This window comes from Macrobrachium nipponense, chromosome 6 (assembly GCF_015104395.2).
Source record: "Macrobrachium nipponense isolate FS-2020 chromosome 6, ASM1510439v2, whole genome shotgun sequence".
NCBI classification, from domain to species: Eukaryota; Metazoa; Arthropoda; class Malacostraca; order Decapoda; family Palaemonidae; genus Macrobrachium; species Macrobrachium nipponense.
In genome coordinates this window covers 126,118,476-126,145,526 of record NC_061108.1, presented here as the reverse complement: position 1 = coordinate 126,145,526, position 27,051 = coordinate 126,118,476, and the positions used below count along the sequence as shown (strand labels likewise).

The 27,051-nt window shown below is 36.4% G+C and overlaps 1 protein-coding gene across 1 annotated transcript; it reads left to right on the top strand.

Moving 5' to 3' along the window:
* The first annotated feature begins 2,130 nt into the window (after window positions 1-2,130).
* LOC135216145 (LDLR chaperone boca-like) lies at window positions 2,131-26,768 on the top strand. Its single transcript, XM_064251236.1, has 4 exons — window positions 2,131-2,311; window positions 18,599-18,834; window positions 21,771-21,915; window positions 24,858-26,768. Exons 1-4 carry the CDS (start codon window positions 2,153-2,155, stop codon window positions 24,936-24,938), a joined length of 621 nt encoding a protein of 206 aa, XP_064107306.1. The 5' UTR covers window positions 2,131-2,152; the 3' UTR covers window positions 24,939-26,768.
* The last annotated feature ends 283 nt before the right edge of the window (window positions 26,769-27,051 follow it).

The following is a 27,051-nucleotide window of genomic DNA, read 5'->3' as shown; positions in this document are numbered from 1 at the left end:
ACTGTATCAGTATATATCACGTGATCACTATTATTTACGAATATCATCATATGCATATTATGTCTTATATCTTATTACTTGAATCTGTATTTGTGTACACCATGAATTTTTTTTTTACTTATAAGTATTTTCTATATATCTATATATATTTCACATAGTGTCTGTATCACACTCCTATAAGTCAAATGCAAGTTCAAGTTGAGTAATATTCAGTGGTTGGTTTTTGTAGCTGACCGAGCTTTATTTATGTAAGTGATACATAATAAAAATATGGAATGTTATTCCTTATATATAAAAAACTAAAACTAAAGAGGTCAGCCAGATTGCTTGCAGGAATGTGATCAGACCAGAGACGATAAAGAAGACGTATACAATAAAGTAGGCTAAGTTGACATGCCATCACCTGTGGTCATTCATTTGTTTTGAAACATTAGTCCAAGCTTCCTGCTTGAGACAATTACCGCGAGCTATAATTCAAACGGCCTACGTGATTTCTAATGTGTCTCATTTTGTATGTATGTTCATATGTTCGAGCTACTGTCTGCTTCCTTTATGACTTGTAACCGAGATGGTAGACAGAACAGAATTAGCCACCATCATTGGCAGAAGCGATCAAGCCATTGTCATTGGCAGACCTGTACAACCCTGTCTGATATTCATCATGTAATCTCAGAAGAATATATGTATTTTTATACTTCGTGTTTTCTACTAGAAACCTCACATTCAGAAAAGAAGATACTTACTTTCGTTCGTTATCATGAAACCCTAAGACACCCACATGAGTATGGAAGTGCATAACCAACCGACTTAGCGTAAGATTATCGCAAGTCTAACATTACCTCATAGGGCGCCTTATTATACAAGGCAACAGCCCTTTATATAATATATATATATATATATATATATATATATATGTATATATATATGTATATATATACACGTTCGTTTCCCAGGACCGGACATCACAATTTCTTCTTCAAATTTCTGTGAACTTGGATCTTCAGGCTTTGTAGTGACAAGTTTATCCAAAAAAGAGCATTACAATTGCATATGTATCTGGTAAAAAAGTGACCAGTAGATTCTACATATATATATACATATATTATATATATATATATATATATATATATATATATATATATATATATATCTATATATATATATATATATATATATATATATAGATATATATTATATATATATATATATTAATATATATATATATAGTATATATATATATATATATATATATATATATATATACGTACATTCATTGTGTTTGTGTTTTCCGCTTTAATCTAACAATATTTCATGTAAGAAATATAAAAGGTATAAGAAACACCATTAACACGAGAGAGAGAGAGAGAGAGAGAGAGAGAGAGAGAGAGAGGGGAAAAAATCTCTGACCTCCCGCAAAGTTCTAATGGGCTGTTCAAATTCAGGGGATTGTTGTGTGAGCCTGTTTGAGCATGTTACAAGTATAATAATTACTGACATAGGCTGATACACTGTGGGATGTGCATAGTTGCTCGCGTGTGTTGCTGACTTGTACCTGTCTTACTCTCTGGTCCTCACACTACCATATACTGCAATAACAAGTTGATAAAAAATGGTCTAGGACCTGGCCATTTTCGGTTTTTGATAGTGCATAAAGGCAGCGAGGAGGCCTTTGTGTAAATTTTTGAGAATGTGAGCCAGAGAGCAAAGACACTTGTCGGTAATTTCGACAAATTAAACAATGTCACTCATTTTAGACAAGCCAATCAGGGAAAGCAACGTCATATAAGTGCCGCGTAATGTTGATTGAGTCTGGATTATTGTCTTTTCTCTCTCCTTGAATTTATCTTCCGTCTTCCCTGAATTATCTTAGCCAAATGAAATACGATTCAGTTATCAGTGAAGAATGGGTGAATTTCAAAGATTTTAATATAGGTATAATTAAGAACCGGCGAGTTATTTTCACTTTCCAGGAAACGTCACACTGTATAAATATTATCATTTATACCAAAATTATGATGAATATGAAGAAATATAAATAAGATCAAAGCAAAATAGAAGTTTTTGTAGAAACAAATTGGCAAAATTGACGTAGCAAACAAAATAAGAAGTATAATTGCGCAGTGAAAATAACGCAGGATGTAAACAAACCAACATGGCGGTCAGGATAACGTGTATTTTGGGATTTTTCCTGTTATTTTTCGTTTGTGTGTCGAGTAAAAAAACTAACGATGAAGAAAAACCGGCTTGGACAAAGAAGGACATAAGAGACTACACTGATGCTGATATGGAACGACTATTGGATCAGTGGGATGTGAGTAATTTGGTCATAAACATATGATATTCATTCAGGAGTTACTACCTAGCTACCTGTGTGGTTCAAGCCTGCCATTGGCAATGTTAGATTAAACTAAGCGTAGAGTGATAGGTATTTGGGTATTTTTATTGCTTGTATAATGCACCTGAGGAAGATTGCACTTAAGCTATTCGGAGTTTTAGAATTTCACATCAGAAGGCAATTTGGGTTACCTGGGTTACCTATCTGACGTCTGTAGACGGGCAGCCTAGCGTCATTAGGGAAAGAATTACTGACATTGGATTTTATTTTGCCGTTTTCTTTACTTTAAAACGTAATTGCATTCCGACATTGAAAATATGATTTAACTAGCCTAGGGTAAATGACCAAGCAGCGACATAGTGGTCACCAATCCCAGAATGCGACCATCTTCCCGAAAAAGTACTTTAATTCGCTGCCATGAACATCAATCAAGAGTTGTGGCCCACGATCCATCCTGGCAGCACACCCAGACCTCTATGTTCCTCTCAAAATAAGTATTTTTTCTTTTTTCCTAAATTACAAATAACAACTTAGGGGAAACACCAGCGACTACAATCCTTATCACGGTGGACAGGTCTTATTCACTCTTATATTTAAATGGAGAAGAAACAAGAATACAATTACAACTTCAAGCATACCATTCAAAAGATTGAAGTTTCATCAACATAATGTGATATATGAAAGCCCGAAAGCCCATACGAACTAAAATAAGCATGTGACGCTCTTCGTAAAATATATTTTCAAGGCAGTTTTGAAATCCAATATGGCGGCTACCGTGGGATGTACAGGTTCTGATCAGTGACGACAATCATCTTTCCCAGCCTTCCCAGCAATTATTTGAACAATGTTAGCGTAGGGTAAAACATCAAAGCAGGCCACGCAGGCCAGCTTACCATCAGTGCAAGCCACCCTCCGAAAAAGTACATTATAACGCGTCCTGACAACCGAGATGGGCATCAGTCGCGACTTGTTGTTGGTGAGAAACGGAGCTAAAGACCTCTACTCTCCTTTCGAAGTAAGTATTTTCCCCCAAAGTTTAGAAATTAAGGCCAAATTTTAAGATTTAAACATTTACAGAGGGTAGTGAAAAGGGTGGCTACGGCAGTGGAAAATCTCACCAAAACGCGTTCAACATTTTTACTTACAACTCAGGTATTTAGAAGATTGACGCCATCTCGATGTTTACGGAGTAGCTTGTGTCAATAAACTAACCATTTCCTGTGATAAATCCGCACACCACTTGTACCCACAGACGCTGGAGCACTTTTATCACAACAATCGAAACACGATTTCTCATCAACAACAAAGCCAGGCGTAAACAGCGTGGTTGGGGTAGAAGATGACGAGAAGCGTGCTTGGCTAATTTTTAAATAAGTAGTAAAACATCAATATTTTACATATTTATGATGATTAATTTGAAAATATTCGTTATTGAAAAAGTAACTCGACTCTGACTCAAATTTAAGTAATTATTTTTCTGAATTAGAACGTTCTTTCAAGTTCTGTATTATGACGTCACGACATCTTGACTTTCGTACCTATTGTAAATAATTGCTATACTCAACTGTCATTGCAGAACAGTTTACCAGTTATTCATGCAGATTGTTATCAGCTATACATGTAATTGTTTATAATCGTAATGCGCATATATATCTTTATTATTTACTTTTTGGATATATGAAGATCGTTTTACTGCTGGATTATCGCCGTAGTGTGACGCAATCGTTTTCGGTCCATGGGCCTCTTGTCTGTTTTTCGCACCATAAGAAATTATGGGCCGAATTTGCAATGACCAGAAAGTCGTTAAAAGAGGAAAGTTAGCATTGAGGGGCATATGTTTTGACTGAGAAAAATACAAATTATTCAATAGCTAGCTTGTAAAAAATACTTGGTTATAAAAACTTGATTGACAACTAAGCAGCATGTCTACTATTGGGTTTCAGAGACAGTGCAAGCACGTTTTTGGGCAATACCTATTTCTGTAACGAAACAACTCTTAACAGAACGAGATTTTGCTATAGTGCATTACACCCCACCCGTGCCGTAATTTATAAGGGTATCGTGAATCACTAATCGTAAGAATAACGACACTTGTCCTTGTACCAAGAGACAAAAACTCCATTATGCAGAAATGGATACGAACACGCGTATAAAGCTCCACCTACCCTCTCCCCAACCCCCCCCCCCCCCTCCACCGCCATCCTTTTTCTTCTTCGTTCCTCGCTCCGCCGTCCTCTCTCTCTCTCTCTCTCTCTCTCTCTCTCTCTCTCTCTCTCTCTCTCTGTTGCCATTCGGTATGTGTTGACCCTCCAAACTGGGTATAAGACTACACACAAAACTTGAAATTGGTGAAATTAGGCTATATTGGAAGTATATATACATAAATATTAAAGCAATTTATCATTATTGCATTACTATGACAACTAGAATTCATGGAAACAGTTTATAACCTGTTAAGCGTCACCACGTAATAATACGTTTACCGCGATCTACTCGGTAGCGCCTTCAACGGGATATTACGTTCAAGACTTTAACTGTGCTTGTCAGCCGTCAGCCCCGTAATAATACGTTTACTCGTATAGAAAGTGTAGGAACATCATTTGGTAACACTCTCAGCACATGGGAAACTTATTTCCAGCCTGGCAACTCTTTCCTGGTGGTGCGCTTATGCTAAAACTGAAAACTGCCTTCCCTGTTGGTTTTCTTTCAATACGCTTCGGGCGTTTATCGAGACAAATTGGATTTCGCGTCTTTCACAATGAATGTCCCAAAGAGGAGGCATATTTCTTTAGGTGAGATCAATCAAATACTAGATGAGGAGTGTGATATTGATAACCTATTGATGATGAGAGCTCTAGTTTCTGAATCCTCCAGTGATGATACAAACTTTTCTTCCAATTGCGGGAGTGAAGATGACTTTTCTTTGCCGAGTGACTGGACTCCGAGAGAGAGAGAGAGAGAGAGAGAGAGAGAGAGAGAGAGAGAGAGAGAGAGAGAGAGAGAGAGAGAGAGAAATTTCCTACAGTTAATTACAGTATGAATAACAAGCATAAAAATCAATATTAACTTTGAAAAACTATCATCAGTGCTATGATCGCTGATTACAAAAAACAAAAAAAAAAGCGTGACGGTACGTTAGCAGCGACTCATCAGGGGCGGACGCTAACAGGATAATGGAACGGCGTATGTGTGAAGCTCCACTAATGTGGCAACGATGATTTTGCCATTCTTAGCATGCAAACATTAAAGCATGCAAACATTAAAGGTTACATTTATTTCTGGCATACGATTATTTAAGAAATTCAAAATACTAATAAAGACTGAAATCAATGAAAAGTGCTAGCAAAACAAAAAAAGCAAAAAAAAAAAAAAACGTAGTCGTTCCTCTATGCACTTTTCCGTATTCGTTCCTCTATGGTTTTTCGGCAGCCCAGATGTACGAAAACGTTAGAAACATTTGATTTTATCTACGTTAGAAATATCTGTAATTTTTCGGGGTATTTTGGTTGCAAAAAAGGGATAATATACATGAATTAAATCAAAATTTTTAAATAACAATGTAAATTTAAAACTAAATAACGAGTAAAGTAAACAGTTTAGGGAATAAAACTTTGCAGTTTCGTCGTCTGTCGTCGTCTGTCGTCGTCTGCTATTTGTAATTGTGTTTATGGCGCGCGCGCTTAGAAACCAGGAACAGCAACGGGTTTAAAGTGCAATGTGGAGTGAACTGAGACAAAATGTGTATAATAAACAATCAAATAAGCACTGTGGAGTTTCAGTGTGATGGCAGTAAGGATAAAAAACCGCCGATTACAAGGTAAGAATGAATTCAGTTCCAAACCATAACCCCGGGAATAACAAGTTTCATACTTTCACTAATATAGGCAACAAAATGTTGTTTTATTGTGCTGATTACAACTGCAATCTTGAGTAAGATCAATAAACGTTACATACATACGCTAACATTGTTCAAATGAGTGCTGGGAAGGCTGGGGAAAGATGGTGGCCGTCACTGATGAGAAACCGTCCATGAAAAACGTAGCCGCCATATTGGATTTCAAAACTGCCTTGAAAACATATTTTACGAAGAGCTCACATGCTTATTTTAGTTCGTATGGGGCTTTCATATATCACAATATGTTGACGAAACTTCAGTCTTTTAAATGGTATGCTTAGAGTTGCAATTGTATTCATGTTTCACCAATTAAATATCGAGTGAATAAGACACCGTCTACCGTGATGAGGGTTGGCCTGTACTGATGTTTCCCCTAGTGGTCACCAATCCCAGAATGCGACCATCTTCCCGAAAAAGTACTTTAATTCGCTGCCATGAACATCAATCAAGAGTTGTGGCCCACGATCCATCCTGGCAGCACACCCAGACCTCTATGTTCCTCTCAAAATAAGTATTTTTTCCTAAATTACAAAATAACAACTTAGGGGGAAACACCAGCGACTACCAACCCTTATCACGGTGGACAGGTCTTATTCACTCTATATTTAAATGGAGAAACAAGAATACAATTACAACTTCAAGCATACCATTCAAAAGATTGAAGTTTCATCAACATAATGTGATATATGAAAGCCCGAAAGCCCATACGAACTAAAATAAGCATGTGACGCTCTTCGTAAAATATATTTTCAAGGCAGTTTTGAAATCCAATATGGCGGCTACCGTGGGATGTACAGGTTCTGATCAGTGACGACAATCATCTTTCCCAGCCTTCCCAGCAATTATTTGAACAATGTTAGCGTAGGGTAAAACATCACAGCAGGCCAAACAGGCCACCTACATTCAACGCTTGCCACCCTCCGAAAAAGTACATTATAACGGAGATGGGCATCAGTCGCGACTTGTTGTTGGTGAGAAACGGAGCTAAAGACCTCTACTCTCCTTTCGAAGTAAGTATTTTCTCCAAAGTTAGAAATTAAGGCCAAATTTTAAGATTTAAACAGAGGGTAGTGAAAAGGGTGGCTACGGCAGTGGAAATCTCACCAAAACGCTTTAGAAATTTTTACTTACAACTAAAAAATGTTTCGAAGATTGACGCCTTCTGATGTTTACGGAGTCGCTTGTGTCAACAAACTTCCCATTTCCTGTGCTAAATCTGCACACCACTTGTACCCATAGACGCTGGGGCACTTTCATCACAACAATCGTAAACCAACCTCTTACCAGCACTTATTCAAGGGGACTACGGCATTCTTTGCGGCGTTTTGCGCGCTTCAATTGTTTATCAGTGTTGTCAATTGGTATGTGTTTACCCTCCAAACTAGGTATAAGACTTACACAAAACCGGGGAAATAAGTGAAATTAGCGTATCTATTTGTATTATATATACGTACATATTACAGCAATTTTATCATTACTGCATTACTATGACAACTAGAATTCATCGAAACAATTTGTAAATGCATCGGCGTATGTATGACGCTCCACTAGATTGGCAACGATGAGTCATTTTTCCTCAGTCGTCTGCTCGTAGTATACATCCGAAACATTTGTAATTTTGGGGGGTTAATTTGGTTGCAAAAAAGGGATAATAGACATGAATTAAATAAACATTTTGAAGTAAAGTTAAACTAAATATTGAGTAATGTAAACAATTAGGAATAAAGCTTTGCATCTCATAACAGTGTGTCGTCTGCTGCTCGTAACTGTGTTTGCGGAGTGAGTGCTTAGGAACCAGGAACCACAGCGTGGTTCAAGTGCACTGTGGAGTGAATTAAGACCAAAATGTGTATAATTACAATCAAATAAGCACTGTGGAGTTTCAGTTGTGATGGCAGTAAGGATAAAACCACCGATTACAAGGTAAGAATGAATTCAGTTTCCAACCATAACCCCGGGAATAACAAGTTTCATACTTTCACTAATATAGGCAACAAAATGTGTTTTTTTTATTGTGCTGATTACAACTGCAATCTTTGAGTAAGATCAATAAACGTTACAATATATACGCTAACATTGTTCAAATGAGTGCTGGGAAGGCTGGGGAAAGATGGTGGCCGTCACTGATGAGAACCGTCCATGCAAAACGTAGCCGCCATATTGGATTTCAAAACTGCTATGAAAACATATTTTACGAAGAGCTCACATGCTTATTTTAGTTCGTATGGGGCTTTCATATATCACATTATGTTGACGAAACTTCAGTCTTTTAAATGGTATGCTTAGAGTTGCAATTGTATTCTTGTTTCACCAATTAAATATCGAGTGAATAAGACCCGTCCACCGTGATGAGGGTTGGCCTGCCGTGGTGTTCTACCCTATGTATGTAATGTTTATTGATCTTACTCAAGATTGAGTTGTAATCAGCACAATAAAACTACATTTTGTTGCCTATATTACTGAAAGTACGAAACTTTTTATTCCCAGGGTCATGGTTTGAACTGAATTCATTCTTACCTTGTAATCGGTGGTTTTTATCCTTACTGCCATCACAACTGAAACTCCACAGTGCTTATTTGATTGTTATTATACACATTTTGGTCTCAATTCACTCCACATTGCACTTTAAACAAGTTGCTGTTCCAGTTACGAACAGCAGACGACAAAACTGCAAAGTTTTATTCCCTAAATTGTTTACTTTACTCTTACTAGTTACATTCATTTACTTTATTTAAAAATTTTAATTTATTTCATGTATATTATCCCTTTTTTGCAACCAAATTACCCCCAAAAATTACAGATATTTCTAAAGTAGATATAATCAAATATTTCTAACTTTTTCGTACATCTGGCTGCCGAAAACCATAGAGGAACGACTACGGATAAGTGGATTATATGCATATTTTTTTTTTTTTGCTTTTTTGTTTTTTTTTTTTCTAGCACTTTTCATTGATTTCAGTCTATATTATATTTTGATTTCTTTAATAACCATATGCCAGAAATAAATGTAACCTTTAATGTTTGCATGCTAAGAATGGCACAATCATCGTTGGGCCAGAAAAAAAAAAAAAAAAAAAAAAAAAAAAAAAAAAAAAAAAAAAGGAAAAAAAAAAAACCACATTAGTGGAGGCTTCACACATACGCCGATTCATTATTATAAACTGTTTCCATGAATTCTAGTTGTCATAGTAATGCAATAATGACAAAATTGCGTTAATATTTATGTATATATATTTCTAATACATAGCCTAATTTCACCAATTTCAACGTTTTGTGTGTAGTCTTATACCCAGTTTGGAGGGTCAACACATACCAATTGGCAACAGAGAGAGAGAGAGAGAGAAAAGAAGGCGAAGGAACGAAGAAGGAAAGGGGTGGCGGTGGAGAGGTGGGGGGAGAGGGTAGGTGGAGCTTTTTACGCGTGTTCGTATCCATTTCTGCATAATGGAGTTTTTGTCTCTTGGTACAAGGACAAGTGTCGTTATTCTTTATGATTAGTGATTCACGATACCCTTATAAATTACGGCACTGGGTGTAATGCACTATAGCAAAATCTCGTTCTGATAAGAGTGTTCGTTACAGAAATAGGTATTGCCCAAAAACGTGCTTGCACTGTCTCTGAAACCCATAGTAGGTATGCTGCTTAGTTGTCAATCAAGTTTTTTGCAATAAAGTATTTTTTACAAGCTAGATATTGAATAAATTTGTATTTTTCTCAATCAAAACATATGCCCCTCAATGCTAACTTTCCTCTTAAAACAACTTTCTAGTCATTGCAAATACGGCCCCATAATTTCTTATGGTGCGAAAACAGAGGCCCAGGGACCGAAAACGATTGCGTCACACTACGGCGATAATCCGGCAGTAAAACATCTTCATATATCCAAAAAGTAAATAATAAAGATATATATGCGCATTACGATTATAGCAATTACATGAAGAGCTGATAATCTGCATGAATAACTGGTAAATTGTTCTGCAAGAAAGTTGAGTAAAGCAATTATTTACAATAGGTACGAAAGTCAAGATGTCGTGACGTCATAATACAGGACTTAGAAGAACATTCTAATTCCAAGAAATAATTACTTAAATTTGAGTCAGAATAGAGTTACTTTTTCAATAACGAATATTTTCAAATTAATCATCATAAATATGTAAAATATTGATGTTTTACTATTTATTTAAAAAATTATCGAAGTGCACGCTTCGTCGTCGTCTTCTACCAAAACAGTTGTTTACTAACAAACAAGCCGGTGAGGGACCGTTTTCCGATTGAATCTTCTAAATATTTTGAGTTGTAAGTAAAAATGTTGAACGCGTTTTGGTGAGATTTGCACTGCGTTGGACACCCTTTTCACTACCCTCTGTTTAATGCTTTAAATTTGGCCTTAATTTCTAACTTTGGAGAAAATACTTACTTCGGAAGGAGAGTAGAGGTCTTTAGCTCCGTTTCTCACCAACAAGAAGTCGCGACTGATGCCCATCTCCGATGTCAGGACGCGTTATAATGTACTTTTTTTGGGATTGTTCACGCTGATCGTACATGGTCCACTATGTACCCTGCGATTTTTACCTTAGTTAAAGCTCTTTTTCGGGAAGTGGCCACGTTCCGAGAGAGGTGGCCGCTATGTCGCCGTTCTGTCAATTTGAAAGTTTTTTACTTTTTTTTTTTTGGGGGGGGGGGGGGGGGACACTAGGCCTAGTAGTATTAGAGGAGTGATTGCAGAATTAGGGAATAACCATTGGGGATCATTTTATTAAGAATTTTTATTTTGTGGAATAGCTCTATTAGGGTTAATTATCGGGCCCCAACACAGTCATTCCAGCAGGCCAAGACCACTCCTATCAAAATAAGTGTTTTCTCCTAAATTACAAAATAATAGCATATTTCAGGTTAAGCAAGTTAATGAAGGTCTAGCTGTGCCCAGTGCTAACTTGTTGGCCATGATGCTTTTGAAATTTTTTCCTCCAAACTCCTTAAAATTAGGGAGTGATGCCATCTCGATGTTTGCCGAGTTACTTGTGTAGACGAACTGCCCATTTCCTGTGTTAAATCTGATCAGATGTTGTTTCCATAGACGCTAGTACAATTTCCTTTCAACAATGATTAATTCTGGTGGCCATTGGGACGTGCGAGGGAAACCTTGTGAATTTTTGCGTTGCCAGTGTGCTAGATAATATGTTTAAATAATTGGTTAAACTCCAGAATAAGGTTGCGAATTTCGTCTATGTATTATGTATTCATGATAATTAATTTGACAATATTTTTTGTTGAAAAAGTAACCAGATTCCTGATACATACAAAATTCAGTGTTTTTGCTGTGAACATTACAATGTATTTTTCGCGTTTTCATATAGTTTTTAACATATATTATATACGGTGTAGTATATATTACATGTACGTATAGTGTAAGTTTTGTAGAATATAATGATAATCATTTTGGATTTAGGACTTTCATTTCACTCCTGTATTATGACATCATAACATCTTGACTGCCCTACCAATTCAAGATAAATTGTCGTACTCGATATTCTTGCAGAAAGTGGTATATTACACTCATATGTGCACAGTATGTGTCTGAGAAGTTTACCAGTTATTCATGTAATTGTTGTAATCATAATACTCGCATAATATCTTGATTACTTAACATTTTGCACCGTCCACTCTCAGATGTTTGTTGCAGTCAGATGTACAATTAGGCTGGAAAGTTGTTCCCTCTACGGTTTTGCTACTTTGATGGAGTGAAGTGCTGTAAACAACCATTCTGACATATTTTAAGTGGTATTTTGAGTGAATTAAGAACAAAATATGTATAATTGCAATCCAATAAGTGCTGTGGAGTTTAGTTTGTGATGTCAGGGTAGAACGCATTTCATTTCAACCACATGACCCCTGGGAATTCCATGTCAGACGTTACATGTACATATGCCATTGGTGTTTGGTACATAGTTAAATGAGCTCTGAGAAGGAAGTGTCCAATCGCGACAACCGAGTCATTATTTGTTAATGAAACTTCAATCTTATGAAAGATTTGCTTAAAGGTTCTATTTTTTTTGTAGCTTCACCATTACGAATAGAGTGAAAAGGTGAATTTTAAGCAATTGAATGTTTGCGGCTCAGTCATTTACCCTATGTATTTTTTTTTTTTCGTCGAACAGTTCAAATTTTGGGTAGGCCTAGTACCTATACAGATGAAATGAGTCGCAAATTACTTAGGAGGTGTTAGTATACATAGTTAGGTCTGGTTAGGTCGTATTCCCTCTGAAATTTAGACTACATTTAACGGATAACCTACGCCAGACCATGACCTCCTGTCTCCATTCGCTCCGAAATGTCATCAGTAGTAGTAAGTTTGAGGGACTTTGGGCCATGTCCCAGTGTCCTATAATCTTGATGATGGTATGAATATAGGTTAATGGGTTTAACTAAAAGGTTAACGAAAAATGTGGGTCCACTGGTATAGTGGTTAATGTCATGGCATGCTACTTGGATGTCACAGGTTCATGTCTCCCTAAGGGTGATGAAAAATCACTGGTTCCGTACGAATCATGATCAGTTAATGCTGCAGTGTGGGCCCCGTGGTGGGAGATTTAAACCAACATTCTTTGGAAGCTGGAATTTCGAGTCGGTGCCCCCTGTGTGCTTGTTCCTTGTGAGTAGGTTTCATCTAATGAAATAATAATAATAAATTGTGCAATTGAAATTACAGAAACATTAGTTTGAAGGACCTTGTCCATTGGTCTGCTTAGGCAACTTTATAATAGGGTATAAGAAGTTCATTGGATCCAAGTTTCCATTTTAAACATGTGACTTGGCATTGGCTATATCTCAGAGACCAGTTAAAATCATATCAAACATACATTTCATTTCAACTGGGTTACCACCAAGGCAAACTTTCTCCTTGCCTAACCTTACTTAGAGTGTTGAGTTCCAACTTTGCCTCCCTGGACCCTGTAAGGCAATGCTGGAAATAAAGATTTGAACTGGCCTAAGCTTTCCCTTAATGATAGGCTGCCAAGATTTAGATTGAATACATTTTAAACTAAGCTCACCAAAGATGTGGCGTGGTTTGGTCAGGGGCTGAAACTCCCCAACTCAAAACTTTTTAAAGAAGTACCTCACTAGGCTACTAATTGATGGTAATAAACCAGATACCTCATATATCACCATACTGACTTATTAAAGAATAACAAATGTAATGCTTACCTGACTCAAATTGCTGAAGACAAAATCGTCAAATTTTTAACTTTCGGCTGCGGTATATCATGGAAATGCTAAGCCAGTGCCCTACCTGGGACGATGATATATCCTGGGCAGAATTTATTGAAACACAGAAAAATTTTAAAAATCTTTGTTATATGCTTCCATTTTGAGTCTGGAACAGTCGAGAATGGCTGAATCTGGATCAGAGCAAGTGATGTCCCAACATGTGAGTCGCATAGTTCAAATTTGCTGCAATTGGTTGGATTTAAAAAACAAAAGGCCTCAAGTGTGACTGAGGGTGACTGGGCGTATGATTGGTCAGGTTTAAATTTCCTGTTAATGGGTAACCAAACATTCAGGTTGCCACAGTACAGTAGTCTTAAGAAGTGCTGTAGAGACAGGAGAGAGGTTCTGCTTGATCACATTTCACATCATTTTGGTAAAACATGCAGTTCCAGAATTGATGGCACTTTACTAGGGGAGTACTTTTTGCGATGGTTTAGAACGGGTTGGGTAGCTTTAGTTTTAATTTATGGTGTTTATTTGCTTTTTGGAATGGTTTAGAAGATGTTGGACAACTTTTGTTTTAATGTAGGGTATTTTTTATTTGGAGAACCCATATGAAAAATATGGCCCATCATTTTGTACGCAATCCATTTTGAGATATAAACCCCCCCTGCACTCTGCATATTCTACAGTTATAGGGACCACAGTGGGAAGACAGGCTTTTGGATTAGGGAAAACAAAACTAATAAAATATGAGGATTTATTTAACTAACCTAACAAAGGGGGCTGGATCCTTACCTGGGCATGGGCAGAGCCCCCACCTACCTACTGTAAGGTATTGTGAATTAAAATTATAATAAGGTTGCAACCTAACCTTACCTAACCTAGGATGCCTAGTCCAAATGTAGTGGAGCAACTTCCCAAATCACCCCATTTTAGTATAATCGGTCACCATGTCTTTACTTAACCAGTGTGTGGTGTCACTTTGAAAATGTTAAATAAACCTTATCTTAATCAGAATTACAACTTGCAGAAGTGTATGGGTTATTATTGAATTGTACTTCCTTGTATTTAACTTTGTAGTATTTTCTCCCACCCAAAAACCCTGCTTTTCCACTTTGCTCCCCCATTATTGAAGGATATAAAGAACATTTTTTTACTGAAATGAGCGTTGGATACATTTGAAACAAAAACAAAAAGCACAAAGGTACATATCTGCTCTTGAAACCTAGAATAGAAGTAATTTGTTGTCAGCATTGGGTATCCACATTTTCAGATGAAAATAACAAAACATATTCGAAGTATGTTAACCAAGCATATTCGACGTATGTTAACCAGTCTTAATCACTGTACTCTCAGACAAGAAAAAATTCCCATTTGGGGCTGCACTAATGAATGTCGAAATACGTATAGAAAAAGACAGTGGCTGACACATTAGTGGTTAAGTACTAATAGTAAATTTGCAATAACTGTATAAAAAACCATTTTTCCTTAAATCCCGAAATGGAAGTGCAGCAATAGTTTTTGATGCATGATGTAGGCTAGCTTTGTCATCCCACAGAAATCCTCACTTTCTGTGACATGCATTTGTAAGTAAGCATAAAAAAGGAAGTGAAGTGTTATGTTTAAGATCTGTTTTTTTAGAATTACTTCATTTGCCCATGTAACATATTCCAGTTTGTTTGAACATGGAGATCTGGCCTTAGCTTCCATCTCAGTCAGTATAAAATCATAATCAGAGAACACTTAACAGTATTAGTTTGATATTATTTGAGGTCACTGGCTAGGACCACTGTCCTTCAAGTTGTCCATTATAAGAATTTTTGTATTGTGACATGAAATACTCCAACTGACCTGGTGTTCCTTAGCAATTGTTCTTTTTACATTTGGAATTAAGCAATGCCGAAAAATTCTTTGGCATGGTGTGATGTGTTGAACCACCATTATGTTGGTTAACTCTTGTTGCCTTCACAACAATAGCCTAGCAAGCCATTTTGGTGACACAGTGTGTACAATTCTCCATCAACTTTGGAGAAAGAGGTCCTCAAGTATGGGTTCATTGATATTGCTATATTTTTCACGAGAAAACTCATCACTACTCTCCATAGAGGCCAAATTTAAAATGGATAAGTGCAGGCCTAGATTATATGAGTACTATAGGAAAAATTTACTTCTAATGGCTAAAGGCCTGTCCACGGTAGGAAACATTGTTTGCAAACACTTTTTACCATATATTTGTTTCCCATCCAGAATGGAAAACATTTAGTTTTTGTGTGTATATGTAGTATATATACACATGTATAGTGTATTTAAATATATATGTTTAGGTATGTATGTATGCATGTGTATATACAAGGTGTAACACAAGTTTACGCAAATGTTGTGGGAAGCAAAAGAAAAAGTAATTCTGAGCAGAAAATGTGTTGCAAACATATTTAGGCTTAGTTTGTTGGTGAGGGGTGAGGGAAATTTTTAAAATAACCGTTATCGCTGCTTTCATGCGATAAAGGTTGGTAAAGGGAGGTTTGTGCATCCTGGATTGTTGAGGAGCAGTGGTTGGCTGGAGCACAGAGAAGGAAGACTGGAGCAAATAGGCCAATGTGAATATACCTCCCAATCAAATGTATTAGCATTTAGATTTAGAAGAAGGAAAAATGCATGCATCATTGAATCCCTATTTCTCCCCTATAAATGGTATTCATCGGACCAATGAAAAGAAGGGAGAAGAAAAGAAGCCTAATTTAACCTCCCCACCATTAAAGGTAGACTTGCTTATTCATTTGACACCTATCAAAGATTTCACATGTATTTTTAAAAATATCTCCCTCTCCATCTACAGTATTCATCAGACACCAGTCATTGTTGTAGACCTAGTCATGACTCCTGATTCAACAATTCCGTGGCAAGGTGGCAGGACAGAGCGTACGTACAAGAATTCAACCATCACAAATGAATGTTGTTCAGCAACATTTACACTACTTACTTTAAATGTAAAGCCTTAATGTTACTGCTGTTAGCTAGTAGTTCAAATGAGATTGCTTGAAAGAAAAAGAATCATAATTAAATTATTAACACTCATTCCGTCTATTTTCAATTCCACCGGAAGCAAGTCAGCATGACATGCTCCGTTTTCTAAAAATTTCCTCGCCCTTTTTTTTTTTTCTCTCTCCTTAAGTGCATTAAAATAGCCAAGTAGAATACAGAGGCTACTGCACCAACAAACATCCTGACAACAACAGAGGTCTGGACAGGAAACATTGGTTGAAAACAGTTTGGAAACTGTTTGCAAACTGTGCAAACTTTGTTTGCAAGCAATGTTTCCTAGTGTGGACAGGGCTTTAAAATAAAGTATGGCCTAGGGCATGTCCCAGGTTGACTTGTGCATGCAGTTCATTCAGTTTGAACTGCCTGGAACCTCCCACCCATAGAATTTGTTGATAATTCTATCTGAAATGCTAAAGGAACTAGGAGCAGAGCAGTCTGTGGCTGCTGTTCAGGTCATTACCAAACTCGGGAAAATTAGGGGCCACACTAAAATTTAACCGAAAACTAAAACTGAATCATTGATCAGGGACCCTCCTTAATCAGTAGGTAAGGGTTCGAAAAAAGTACCGATCAGAATCTGGGACCACAGAGATGATTTTGTCCTTGTCTTGTATATAGACCCTTCTAGTGTACTGATCAACTATTTCTTAACAGTATATTAGAGGGAATTTTAATTGGTTTATTTTCTTGGTTATCAGGCTACATAGATAACAAGCATGTGCCATGATGCACTTTGCCTACTTGTTGGATATGATGTTCTAACTTATTTTGTAAATGTATGGTGCTTTTGGCATTCCCTTCATGTTTACCAACTCGGTGTCAACTGAGGAAAGCAGTGATGCCAAACCAGAGATAGTTCTCTATGGTTAGAGGTGTTCAAATCTAAATTTTAAGGGAGGCTCAAAATATTTTCATGTAATACAAAAAGGAAGTTTTTATATAAGTACATACTTGACTGAATTGATACTAATCAGTAGATCAGCTTGTATTTATCCAACATATGAAATGTTGGTAGCAAATATGGATGTTCTATTTTATTTTTTGGGGCAAGGTTTATTGGGAATGCCATAGTAATACAGTAATTTCTAACCTTATTACTGTCATAGGAAGTCTCAAGTGATGATAATTGATATGATCACCATAATGATAAATTTGTAGATTTTAATGATAAATTTGTCATCTCTTGAACTGTTACCAGAGAGGTAGAAAATAATCTCATGTCCAAGAGTGCAATTTTATTTCACCAGTTCACCTTCTAGGTATTTCATCCAAACAATTTCCAGCAACTCTAATGCCTCCATTTCTTCTCCAACATTATTATGCAAACTCAATTTCAAGTACGTATGCTTTTATTTGGGAAGGAATTAAAATTACAATGATAATAAAAACTAGTAAGGGTTTTTTTATGTGAAAATTGATATGATTAGAATTGCAATAAAAGGCTCTAGATACTATTCCCTGTCTCTTGGATTATATTTGGATGTTTTCACCAAGAGAGAAGGAGAGGGGTGACATGTAATTGAAGTTGTGAAGTATTACTGTACGTCGTATGAAAGAGGCTTTAGACCAAATATACTGTATGGTTTTAATTGATTAGCTCACTTCTGCGGTACACATAAAAACTTGAAAGCAATATGGTACTTGATGTATGGTGAGGGTTGACTAAGGTCTGCCTGAGTTTGCCAATTTAAGTAGGCTTGGCTAGCACTAATAGCAGTCTGTGTTCTCAGTGCTGTAGCACTATCTTAAAGATGCACTTGCCTTTAAAAGTCATAGCAAATGACTGTAGTGAACATTTACAGAGTCATAGGGTAGCAACAATTACAATTATGCATTATAATACTACTAACACAACTAAATTGCACCAAACCTTATTAACTTTATTATAACTCTAATTTATGATGGTAATGGTTGGTGGCTACAACATTGCCACCACCAGATGGCTCACATTTAAATAGGTAGCCATTTTGTTAATGTGGTTTGCCAGTTTTTTTTATTTCTGACAAAATAGCAGGCTGTGAATTCCCGTAAGAAAGACTTGCACTCATGGGGCATGAAAATTGACATTCAAAATTTTTTTCCTTTCCTAAAATTTTCTTTATTTTCTTTGCAGGAAGATGAAGAACCTTTACCAGACGATGAGTTGCCAGAACATTTACGACCTCAGCCCAAACTCAGTTTTGACCCAAATAATATAGGTGATCCTGAAAATTTATTAAAAATGAGCAAGAAAGGTCGTACACTTATGATGTTTGTGCAGGTAGCAGACCATTTGTCTCCTGATGAAGCTGAAGAGGTTACCAAGATATGGCAGAGTGCATTGTACAACAGTCACATTCAGGCAGAGAGGTTAGTCACCAAAGCCAGATAGTACAGTTGTAATTTCCCTCATCAGACCCCAATATTACATATTGTCTTGGGTAGTGGAAATAAATGTCGTTTAGTTTAAAGCTTGTTAGATATTAAGATAGAATCATATTGCATTCAGTGGTAGAGATAACATAAAAATTAGCATAGCTTTCATCATTTAAGTGGAAAATTTTTGTTCCTATGGGAATGTAAACTGTCACATGTAATGTAGGAGCATCCATCAGTGCAAACTGGAAGCAGTTGTTGGAATTGGTACGTACAGGCAGGGTTAACTACCCCTTAGTCATCACTCTTTGAGTCGACTCTTAACATACCTTCCCTTCTTGGAGCTTGTAGAAACAGAAGGCAAAACTTTTGGCTCAAGTCTGTGTGAGCTAACAGTGTGGCAAATCTTTGATGTTACTTCATTCTTTCTTTCCAGAGCCTAAGTTGGGTTCAATGGCTTTCAGATCTAAAGAAGTAAAAACTTCGCTTCTGTGGTATAACTGTTGCAGCTGCATAGACCCTAGCATTATCTTTCCCATCTTTTTTAAACAGAATAGTACCTATGTCCGTACTCCTAAGGTAACTACTGCTTTTGGAAAGTTAGTTGCATTTACAAGTTTTCCTCTTCTATGGAGGGAAGGCAACATTGCTTCAATACCTAAGGGAATAGAATACAGGCTGATTTCAATAACTGTAACTAATTTGTCTAATGTTATTGAGAAACTGTTTTAAGCATATTTGTGATTACAGCATTGCAGTTTGGGTTTTATAAAGCCCTTGGTACTTTTGATGCACTCTTGTCGGCATCTACCATCTTGTAGAGTGCTTTTGATGAGGGTGCAGTGGTATGCATGGTTAGTTCAGATTTCTGCATAGCATTTGAGTATGTGAAACATTTATTTGTAAGCTAAGATCATTGGGAATTGGTGGATCTGTATTTAGATGAATTTTCAATAGGTGATGGCTGGGATAGTAGATTTAGTAATATTTCAGATTTTTCACAAGCTAGTGTTCTTAGACATTTGGGATTTGTAATCAGTACTAGTGACATGTGTCAAGGTGTGGAGAACAAACTTATTGTGTCTGCCAATGGTGCTACTTGTCTAGGTGTTGTTCCATCTCTATGCTGTAGGTTTGTGGTTGCAGAATCCTGGCACCTTTTGATGATTGAAGTAGTTTTCAGGCAACGAAGTTTAACCCTTTTAAAACAAAGTATGAGAGTTGATCCAGAAAACTTGCCTTTACATTTAGATTTGCATTTAAGTTGGTATGGTTTTAAATGGTAGTGACTTTTAAAAGGTTTCAGGTCTTAACTTTTGATAAGAAACTAATTTTTAAGAAGCATAAATGTAATGCTGCTTATTCGGTTTGTCAAGAAGTTGGTATCTCGTGGAAATGTTTTCGTTTATTTTATGATGAAGCTGGTTTTCGTATATTTTATGATGAAGCTATTATATCTTAAGTGTACACTTAAGCTGTCTTCTTCCTTGTTAGTGTCTTGTTCTCTAGCATGGTCTTGGATAGAGTTGTTGACAGTCAAGTTTATTTAGCAAACTCGTAATGTTGACTTTGGCATAGTTGTAAATTGAGTTCATTGTTTTTTGCACAAGATAAAATTTACTTTAACAAACATCTGCACTAGTCTTTATGACCTAGCTGTTTTTGCTCTCAAAGTAAACATCTGCACTAGTCTTTATGACCTAGCTGTTTTTGCTTGCAACATAGGCAGGCTGCTGCTGCAAACTTGTGTTGTTTTCTAGTATCATGTTTAATACTGTTATACTTTGTCTGGTATGAGTTTTTATCCTGGCTGCAACTAAAATGTGGTATAGTTTAGCTGTTGCAGTTTTGGAATTTTGTAATCTCTAGATGTTTGAGTGAGGAATAAATTTATTCTTGCCATCTACTTGTCTCAAGAATTTGTGAATCTTTTATTTTCCGTCTGCTCATATTTATTAATCAGTTTTCCCTATAACTTGTCTATTTCTGCAGTTTTATTTCACCCTCTTTAGTTTCAGCATTTTTTCCCCTTCTTTTGTTTATGTAGGCTGTTGGTTCTGTCCACAAGGGTTTAGAGGAGGAGAGAGATAAGTCTACAAAAGTTGGGTTTTATGAAATGAACCTTATAATTAAAATGGAACAGAAGTTAGTTGTTTAAAATTCTTTCATGAGAATATTGAATTAGAAAGGTAAGGAAGAGTAGTTTGTAATTACTGTACGTAATTAGAAAGGGGAGAAAGAGTAGTACGTTATTACTGTAATATCTCTTGCACTCTTTGTTAGTGCATAGAAAGAGTTTGGTATTATTTATTAAGACCTTGAAAATTCTCCATTTTATTTGCTCAATAATGGCAACATTTAGTTGAAATACTCATACTCCACAGGTGATAAAAAGAAATTGAGTGATATTTTATATAGAACTGCACGATGTTTTAAATTAAAGAATGCCATTGATTATTGATGTTTGTGATAACGAATAAAGGTTCTTGAACACTGTGCACAAAGTATGAATGTAGTGTTTTTCTTATTTTGTTATATTGAAATAAAAGTGTACCAGGGTTAATGAATAAAATATTTTATTTGAAACTGGTAATAAGTTTTAATAAACTGTTCAGTTGATTAACAAGTTTTAATAAGCTTTTCAGTTGATTAACAATCTAGTATTGATATTGTCTACGAGTGCTTTATCTACTGGTCTACTTATTCATTAACATTTAGCAAAATTGTAATGAGCTTCCAAGTATTATGATACATAGTGTTGAATGTAAATTAGACCAATAAATGTTGAGAAATATCAGTGATTGTGAAATTAGCAATAAAGAAACTAAGTTTATTAACCTTAAGGTACCTCAAGTTTTTTTTAGTCGCTTAAATGATGTGGTAAGGAACTATGAATTTTCTGTGGAATCATTAGTTGCACCACATTCCAGGTATATGGTAGATCAGCGTCGTGCCATATTTATGTATAAGGATGGCTCACAAGCTTGGGATGCTAAAGACTTCTTAGTTGAACAGCCTGAAATGAAGGAATGCTCTATTGAAAACAAAGTTTATCATGGCTATCATACTTCAGAGGTAAGGAGCTTTTGTCTTATTTTTTTGTTTTTGTTTCTGAAATCCATTAAGTGGTGTTTTATTTGTTTCTGAAATCCATTAAGTGGTGTTTTATTCCATTTCATTACAAAGTTGGCAAGAGATTTTGTTTTGCTATTCTTTTATGGAAATTTACTAGTCCATAAAAGGAAATTTTAGTTCATTATGGTAAATTTAAGTCCCTTTATGGTAGTAAATTTAAGTCCATTTAATATACTATTGTAAGCAAACATTTCTTTTTGTTGGAGGCAGATAGATAACACTGGCCAAGATGCTGCCAGAGTTGGTAACCTACGACTCTTATCTTGGTGAAAGGGGATTTTCAGCCAGGTTGACTGTGATTCCAAGGAAGGAGTTTGTTAAAAACCTCTGCATAATTTTTAGTTTTATTCAGTCAGTTTCTGGTATGTGCCCATACACTTTACTATGCATTTTTATTTGGGGGTTTTCTGTTGTAAGTTATTTAATTTGTGAACCAGGTACCAGTAAAAATGACATTTTACAACCAATTAGAGAAACCTTACATGCTGTGCACCAAAGAAATATCAAGCAATTTTGACTTGTTTTTATATACTCTTGAAGAAGGACAAGATTTGACTGTTGCAGCATGGTAGCGAGTTTTGTTTTAATTAAGGAAACTGGTATTCTGTCAGTTGCAGTACAGTAATGATTCAGATTGTGGGGTCTTTGATGATGATGATTTAGCAGAAACTATGCATGATGTGTCTGCACAATTTGATCCACGGGATTGAGTCCATCCAGCAGCAGGCATCACAGTCAGGGGTGTCCATACAGTGCTAAGTCTATGGGATCAGTAGATCCATGCAGCAGCAAGCAGCATAAGAGTGTAACATCTATTCAACAGCAGGCACAACACTAGTTAGTTTTCACTGTGCCCATGTAAACAGCCCACAATATGTACACCAGAAACAAGCACTTCCAGAAGCTGGTACTGTACCGATGTTGATCTTATCCCAATGGAGGGTAACATGCTAGTCTTGGACCTCCAGCTGCCAATACATCATCTGTATTAAGAGCATCAAAGCAGCATGCCACAAAATACTGATGTGATTGTTACCTTAACCATGGCAGCTAGCATGGGGAAAATTCTGTTCAACATCACGTCAGGCACTAAAAGTGTTGCATCTCATAAAGCAGCAAGCATTGATTTGTTCGGCAACCACAGTACTGGTAGAACATCCAGTCAGGTACCATGGGAAAAATAGGGTCCATCCTGGACCCACCATTAGCGGATGGTTAGTGCCATCCCATTGAAGACACCAGGGGAATGTCGATTTCATCCCACAACAAGTATTGTAGCAGATTTTAAGGTTTAGGATCTAAACTGTGGGAGGAGGAACCAGGAATGCTGCAACCAGCATGATATTTTTAACACGGACCATTCAGAGGCAGTATGTACCACAGGATGGATGAGTGTCTCGGCTGCATGATACAGGCAACATAGAAAGGAATTCAGCATTACAGAAGCATTGGAGCATCCTAGTGGCGAGTTTTACAGGATTGTAAGATCCATCCAGCAGCATATCAGCACAGGAATCTAGGATTCATTTGACAGCACTGGATTGTGGGGTCTATCCTGCAGCAGGGATCATAGGATCCATCCATCCAGCAGCAGAGCTCCTCAGTGGCATGGTTAGTATGGTGTTGGCATTCTACCTATGTAGTCACGGGTTCGATTCTCAGCGATTTCACTGAGGAGTGAGAGATGTGTATTTCTGGTGATAGAAGTTCACTCTCGACGTGGTTCAGAAGTCACATAGCCGTTGGTCCTGTTGCTGAATTCCCATTGATTCCATGCAACATAAAAACACCATACAAACAAACATCCAGCAGCAAGACTCACAAGATTGTTGGCTTAATCTGACATTGCAAAATTGATAAGATACTGAAGGATTTGTTAAGTTAATCCAGAAGTAGGTATCACAGGATAGTCTGGTCCATACAGTGACAGATATCACAGGATGATTAGGCCCATCCTGGTGCAGGAGTTTTGGGCATTACAAAATTGATGGTTCATCAAAGGATTGTTGATGTATTCCAACAGCAGGAGTCACTTCATGGCCAGGTCCATCCAGCAGCATGTTTGGATCATCAGTCAAGTCATATGGCCTCCATCCAGTGTAGGGCTTTGCAGAATTGTTGAGTCTGACCACCACCACTCAGTGCAGGATTGATCACCAAAGGGATAATTGGGTCCATACAGTGGTAGATTACACACCATTAATGCTTCCTTCCAGAGCTTACTTACACACTAAACCATTGCACAGTCTATTTGGATAAATTTAGCTGTAGACATCATGCTGTTAGGTTGTCTATACAGCTGCAGACATAGTAACCCAAATTGTTGGCTCCATCCACCTGCAACATTCACAGTAGTCTTTCATTTAAGTCCATCCAATGGTAAGGCAACAGAGGAAGGTGTGTCTACCACAGTTCAACATTACAGAAGCATTGGAGGATCCTAGAGGCAAATCTTGCAGGATTGTAGGATCCATCCAGCACCATAAAATTGAGTGTCATTATACTATAGGCATCACAGGTCCACCCTGGTGTGGAAGTTTTTGGCATTACTCAATTGGTGGCTTATCAATAGATTGTTGATGCAATCCAACAGCATGAGTCACTTGATGGCTGGGTCCATCCAGCAGCATGTTTGGGTCATCAATCAAGTCACATCCTTCACAGGAGTATTGGGTCCATCCAGGTGCAATTACCACTAATACTGGAACCACACATCTGTAAACAGATATTGAGTTAGTGTCATAAGCAATGGATGGTTATCTCTATAGCAATAAAATTTTTGACACAGTGTGTTATGTCCAATCTAAAGAAGCCATTATTTAAGTAGTCCCATAAGATTGGACCTGGTTGGTGGAAATTAAATCTTTTCTTTTTCATTTCAGGGTAAAAAAGAAAAAGCAGAAGCTGAAGCAAAGAAGAAACCAACAGCCAAGAAGGGAAAGAAAAGGAAAGAAGAATTATAACATTATCAGAGTTAGAATGTTGTCGTTAATTCTAGTAGGGATTTTATATTGTCCACAGTTTCTAAAATAGTCTGCAAGAAAATTCAGGTGTACAAATAGTTTCCTTAGAAGAGGTTGTAAATTTGATTTGACTGACTGGTTGGCTTGCACTTATTAATGGGCATCTTATCAATGAACATTTTGTGTAGGACATTAAAATCCCTTCAAAATTTCTTGGGTATAGCCCAAGTGCAAAAACTTAGTCTCATCATATATTTATATATAGAACTACTATAAAGAATTGTCATTGTTGCCCTGCCCTTGGGGGGTATCAGACATATTTAAATTATAAATTGTAGGCTAATTGTTAAAGCATTAAAGGAGTATTTTGTTCTTGACATAGTGAAAGAATTTTTATAACTTCCCAAATAACCTTGCGTATCTGTAAGTGCTATCAAGTGCCAGCATTTGTCTTACGTTCTGAGTAAATCTGATTATAAATCAGTAAAAACAACTTTCCCCAATAACCTTGCATATCTCTTAAGTGCTATCAAGTGCCAGCGTTTGTCCTAGGTTCTGAGTAAATCGGATTATGAATCGACTGAAAAACTTATTATTACAAACAAAATAAAATCCATAAATTTACTGCATTCACTGAACAGGGCAAAATTTTAAATATGCTCCCATTTATATAATATTAACAACAAAACAACAGTTCCTATCAAAGTAAATTGCCCAATATCCAAATGTAACTCACCAATGCTATAAATGCTCTACAAGTGTTCAAAAGGTAGGATCTGAGTTGAGACCCCATGGGAACTCTCCATAAAAGAGAAGGGTTAGGAGGCAGGATCTGAGTTAGACACACACACCATGGAACTCTGTAAAAGAAAAGGGATAGGAGGAATCAGAAGATGCAGTAATATATAATCACATTAATACTATTTTAACACATATCAAGTACCACAACTCTTGAGAGTGGTTTTCAAGTGCTACAAAGTGTAAATTTTTTTTTGTATTGTGTACTTTGATCCAATTTATAAAGGATTCTAAAGGAGAAAGGAATGCTGGCACTTTTTTAATATTTCACAATCAAACAATTCCGTAGTCTGGTCACCATACCTAATACATATAAATGAAAGGGTGGTTATCTGAAGAAATTGAGTTTGCCATCTGGGCAATGTTTCTTTTAAGTATTTTTACTTTGTCTTCCATATTATGTACTTGTACAAAATGACCCTTCCATACTTTGTCTCAAACCGTTTATATAGAATTATCTAATTAAAATCAAATGCTCAAACTCAAAAACCCTTCTCCAGTGCTTTCTTCCTCCACGTTTCATTCCAGGTGTTAATGCATGAAGCATGTTAAACTTTTTTTGTCTTTTTGATGAATTTCCATGAGTTTTACTTTATCATTGAAATTAATTAATGTCACTAGCAACAGACGAGAATAGTTATGGTATTTTTGATAATGGGCCACTTTTTATCTTTCAGCATGATGGTATTTGAGTAGTAAGTAATTATTCTTGCCTGTTTACATTTTATGCAACTACCACCCCAAGTTTGCCAACAAGTAATGTGGTAAAATTATGGCTTTCAAGTTAATCCGGTTCAACGCTTTTATATCTTGCAAATGGAATTGCCAAACTATTTAACCAAAATTAGATAGTAGTAATCATAAAACAAATAGAATTTCTATGGGAGATTTAGTTTGAGGTGAAATTTTTTTTTTTATAGAGGTTATTGGTAAAAATGTGATGTAAGGATTTTCAATATGAATCTCTCCTTCTTTTGAGGTTTTTGGTGAAAATGTGATGTAAGGTTTTTCAATAAAATATGGATTACTCTCCTTTTTTTGTTTTGTTTTCAATCCATTTCTTCCTATTAAGTCTACTTTCTTTGAACTGCAAAAGAGAAGTTTCATTAACATTGAGAAACAAAAAATTATAAGATAGGTAGACAATCATCTTTTTATTAATGGCATTGGGAAACTATTTATCAATATTGGATAATAGTTTTCATAGAACTAGAGATTGAATTTCTAAGGTAGATTTGTTTGTGCTGAAAATCTCTTTCCAAATGGATATTTTATTTGAAGAGGATGCAGGTGAAAATTTAATTAAAATATTTTA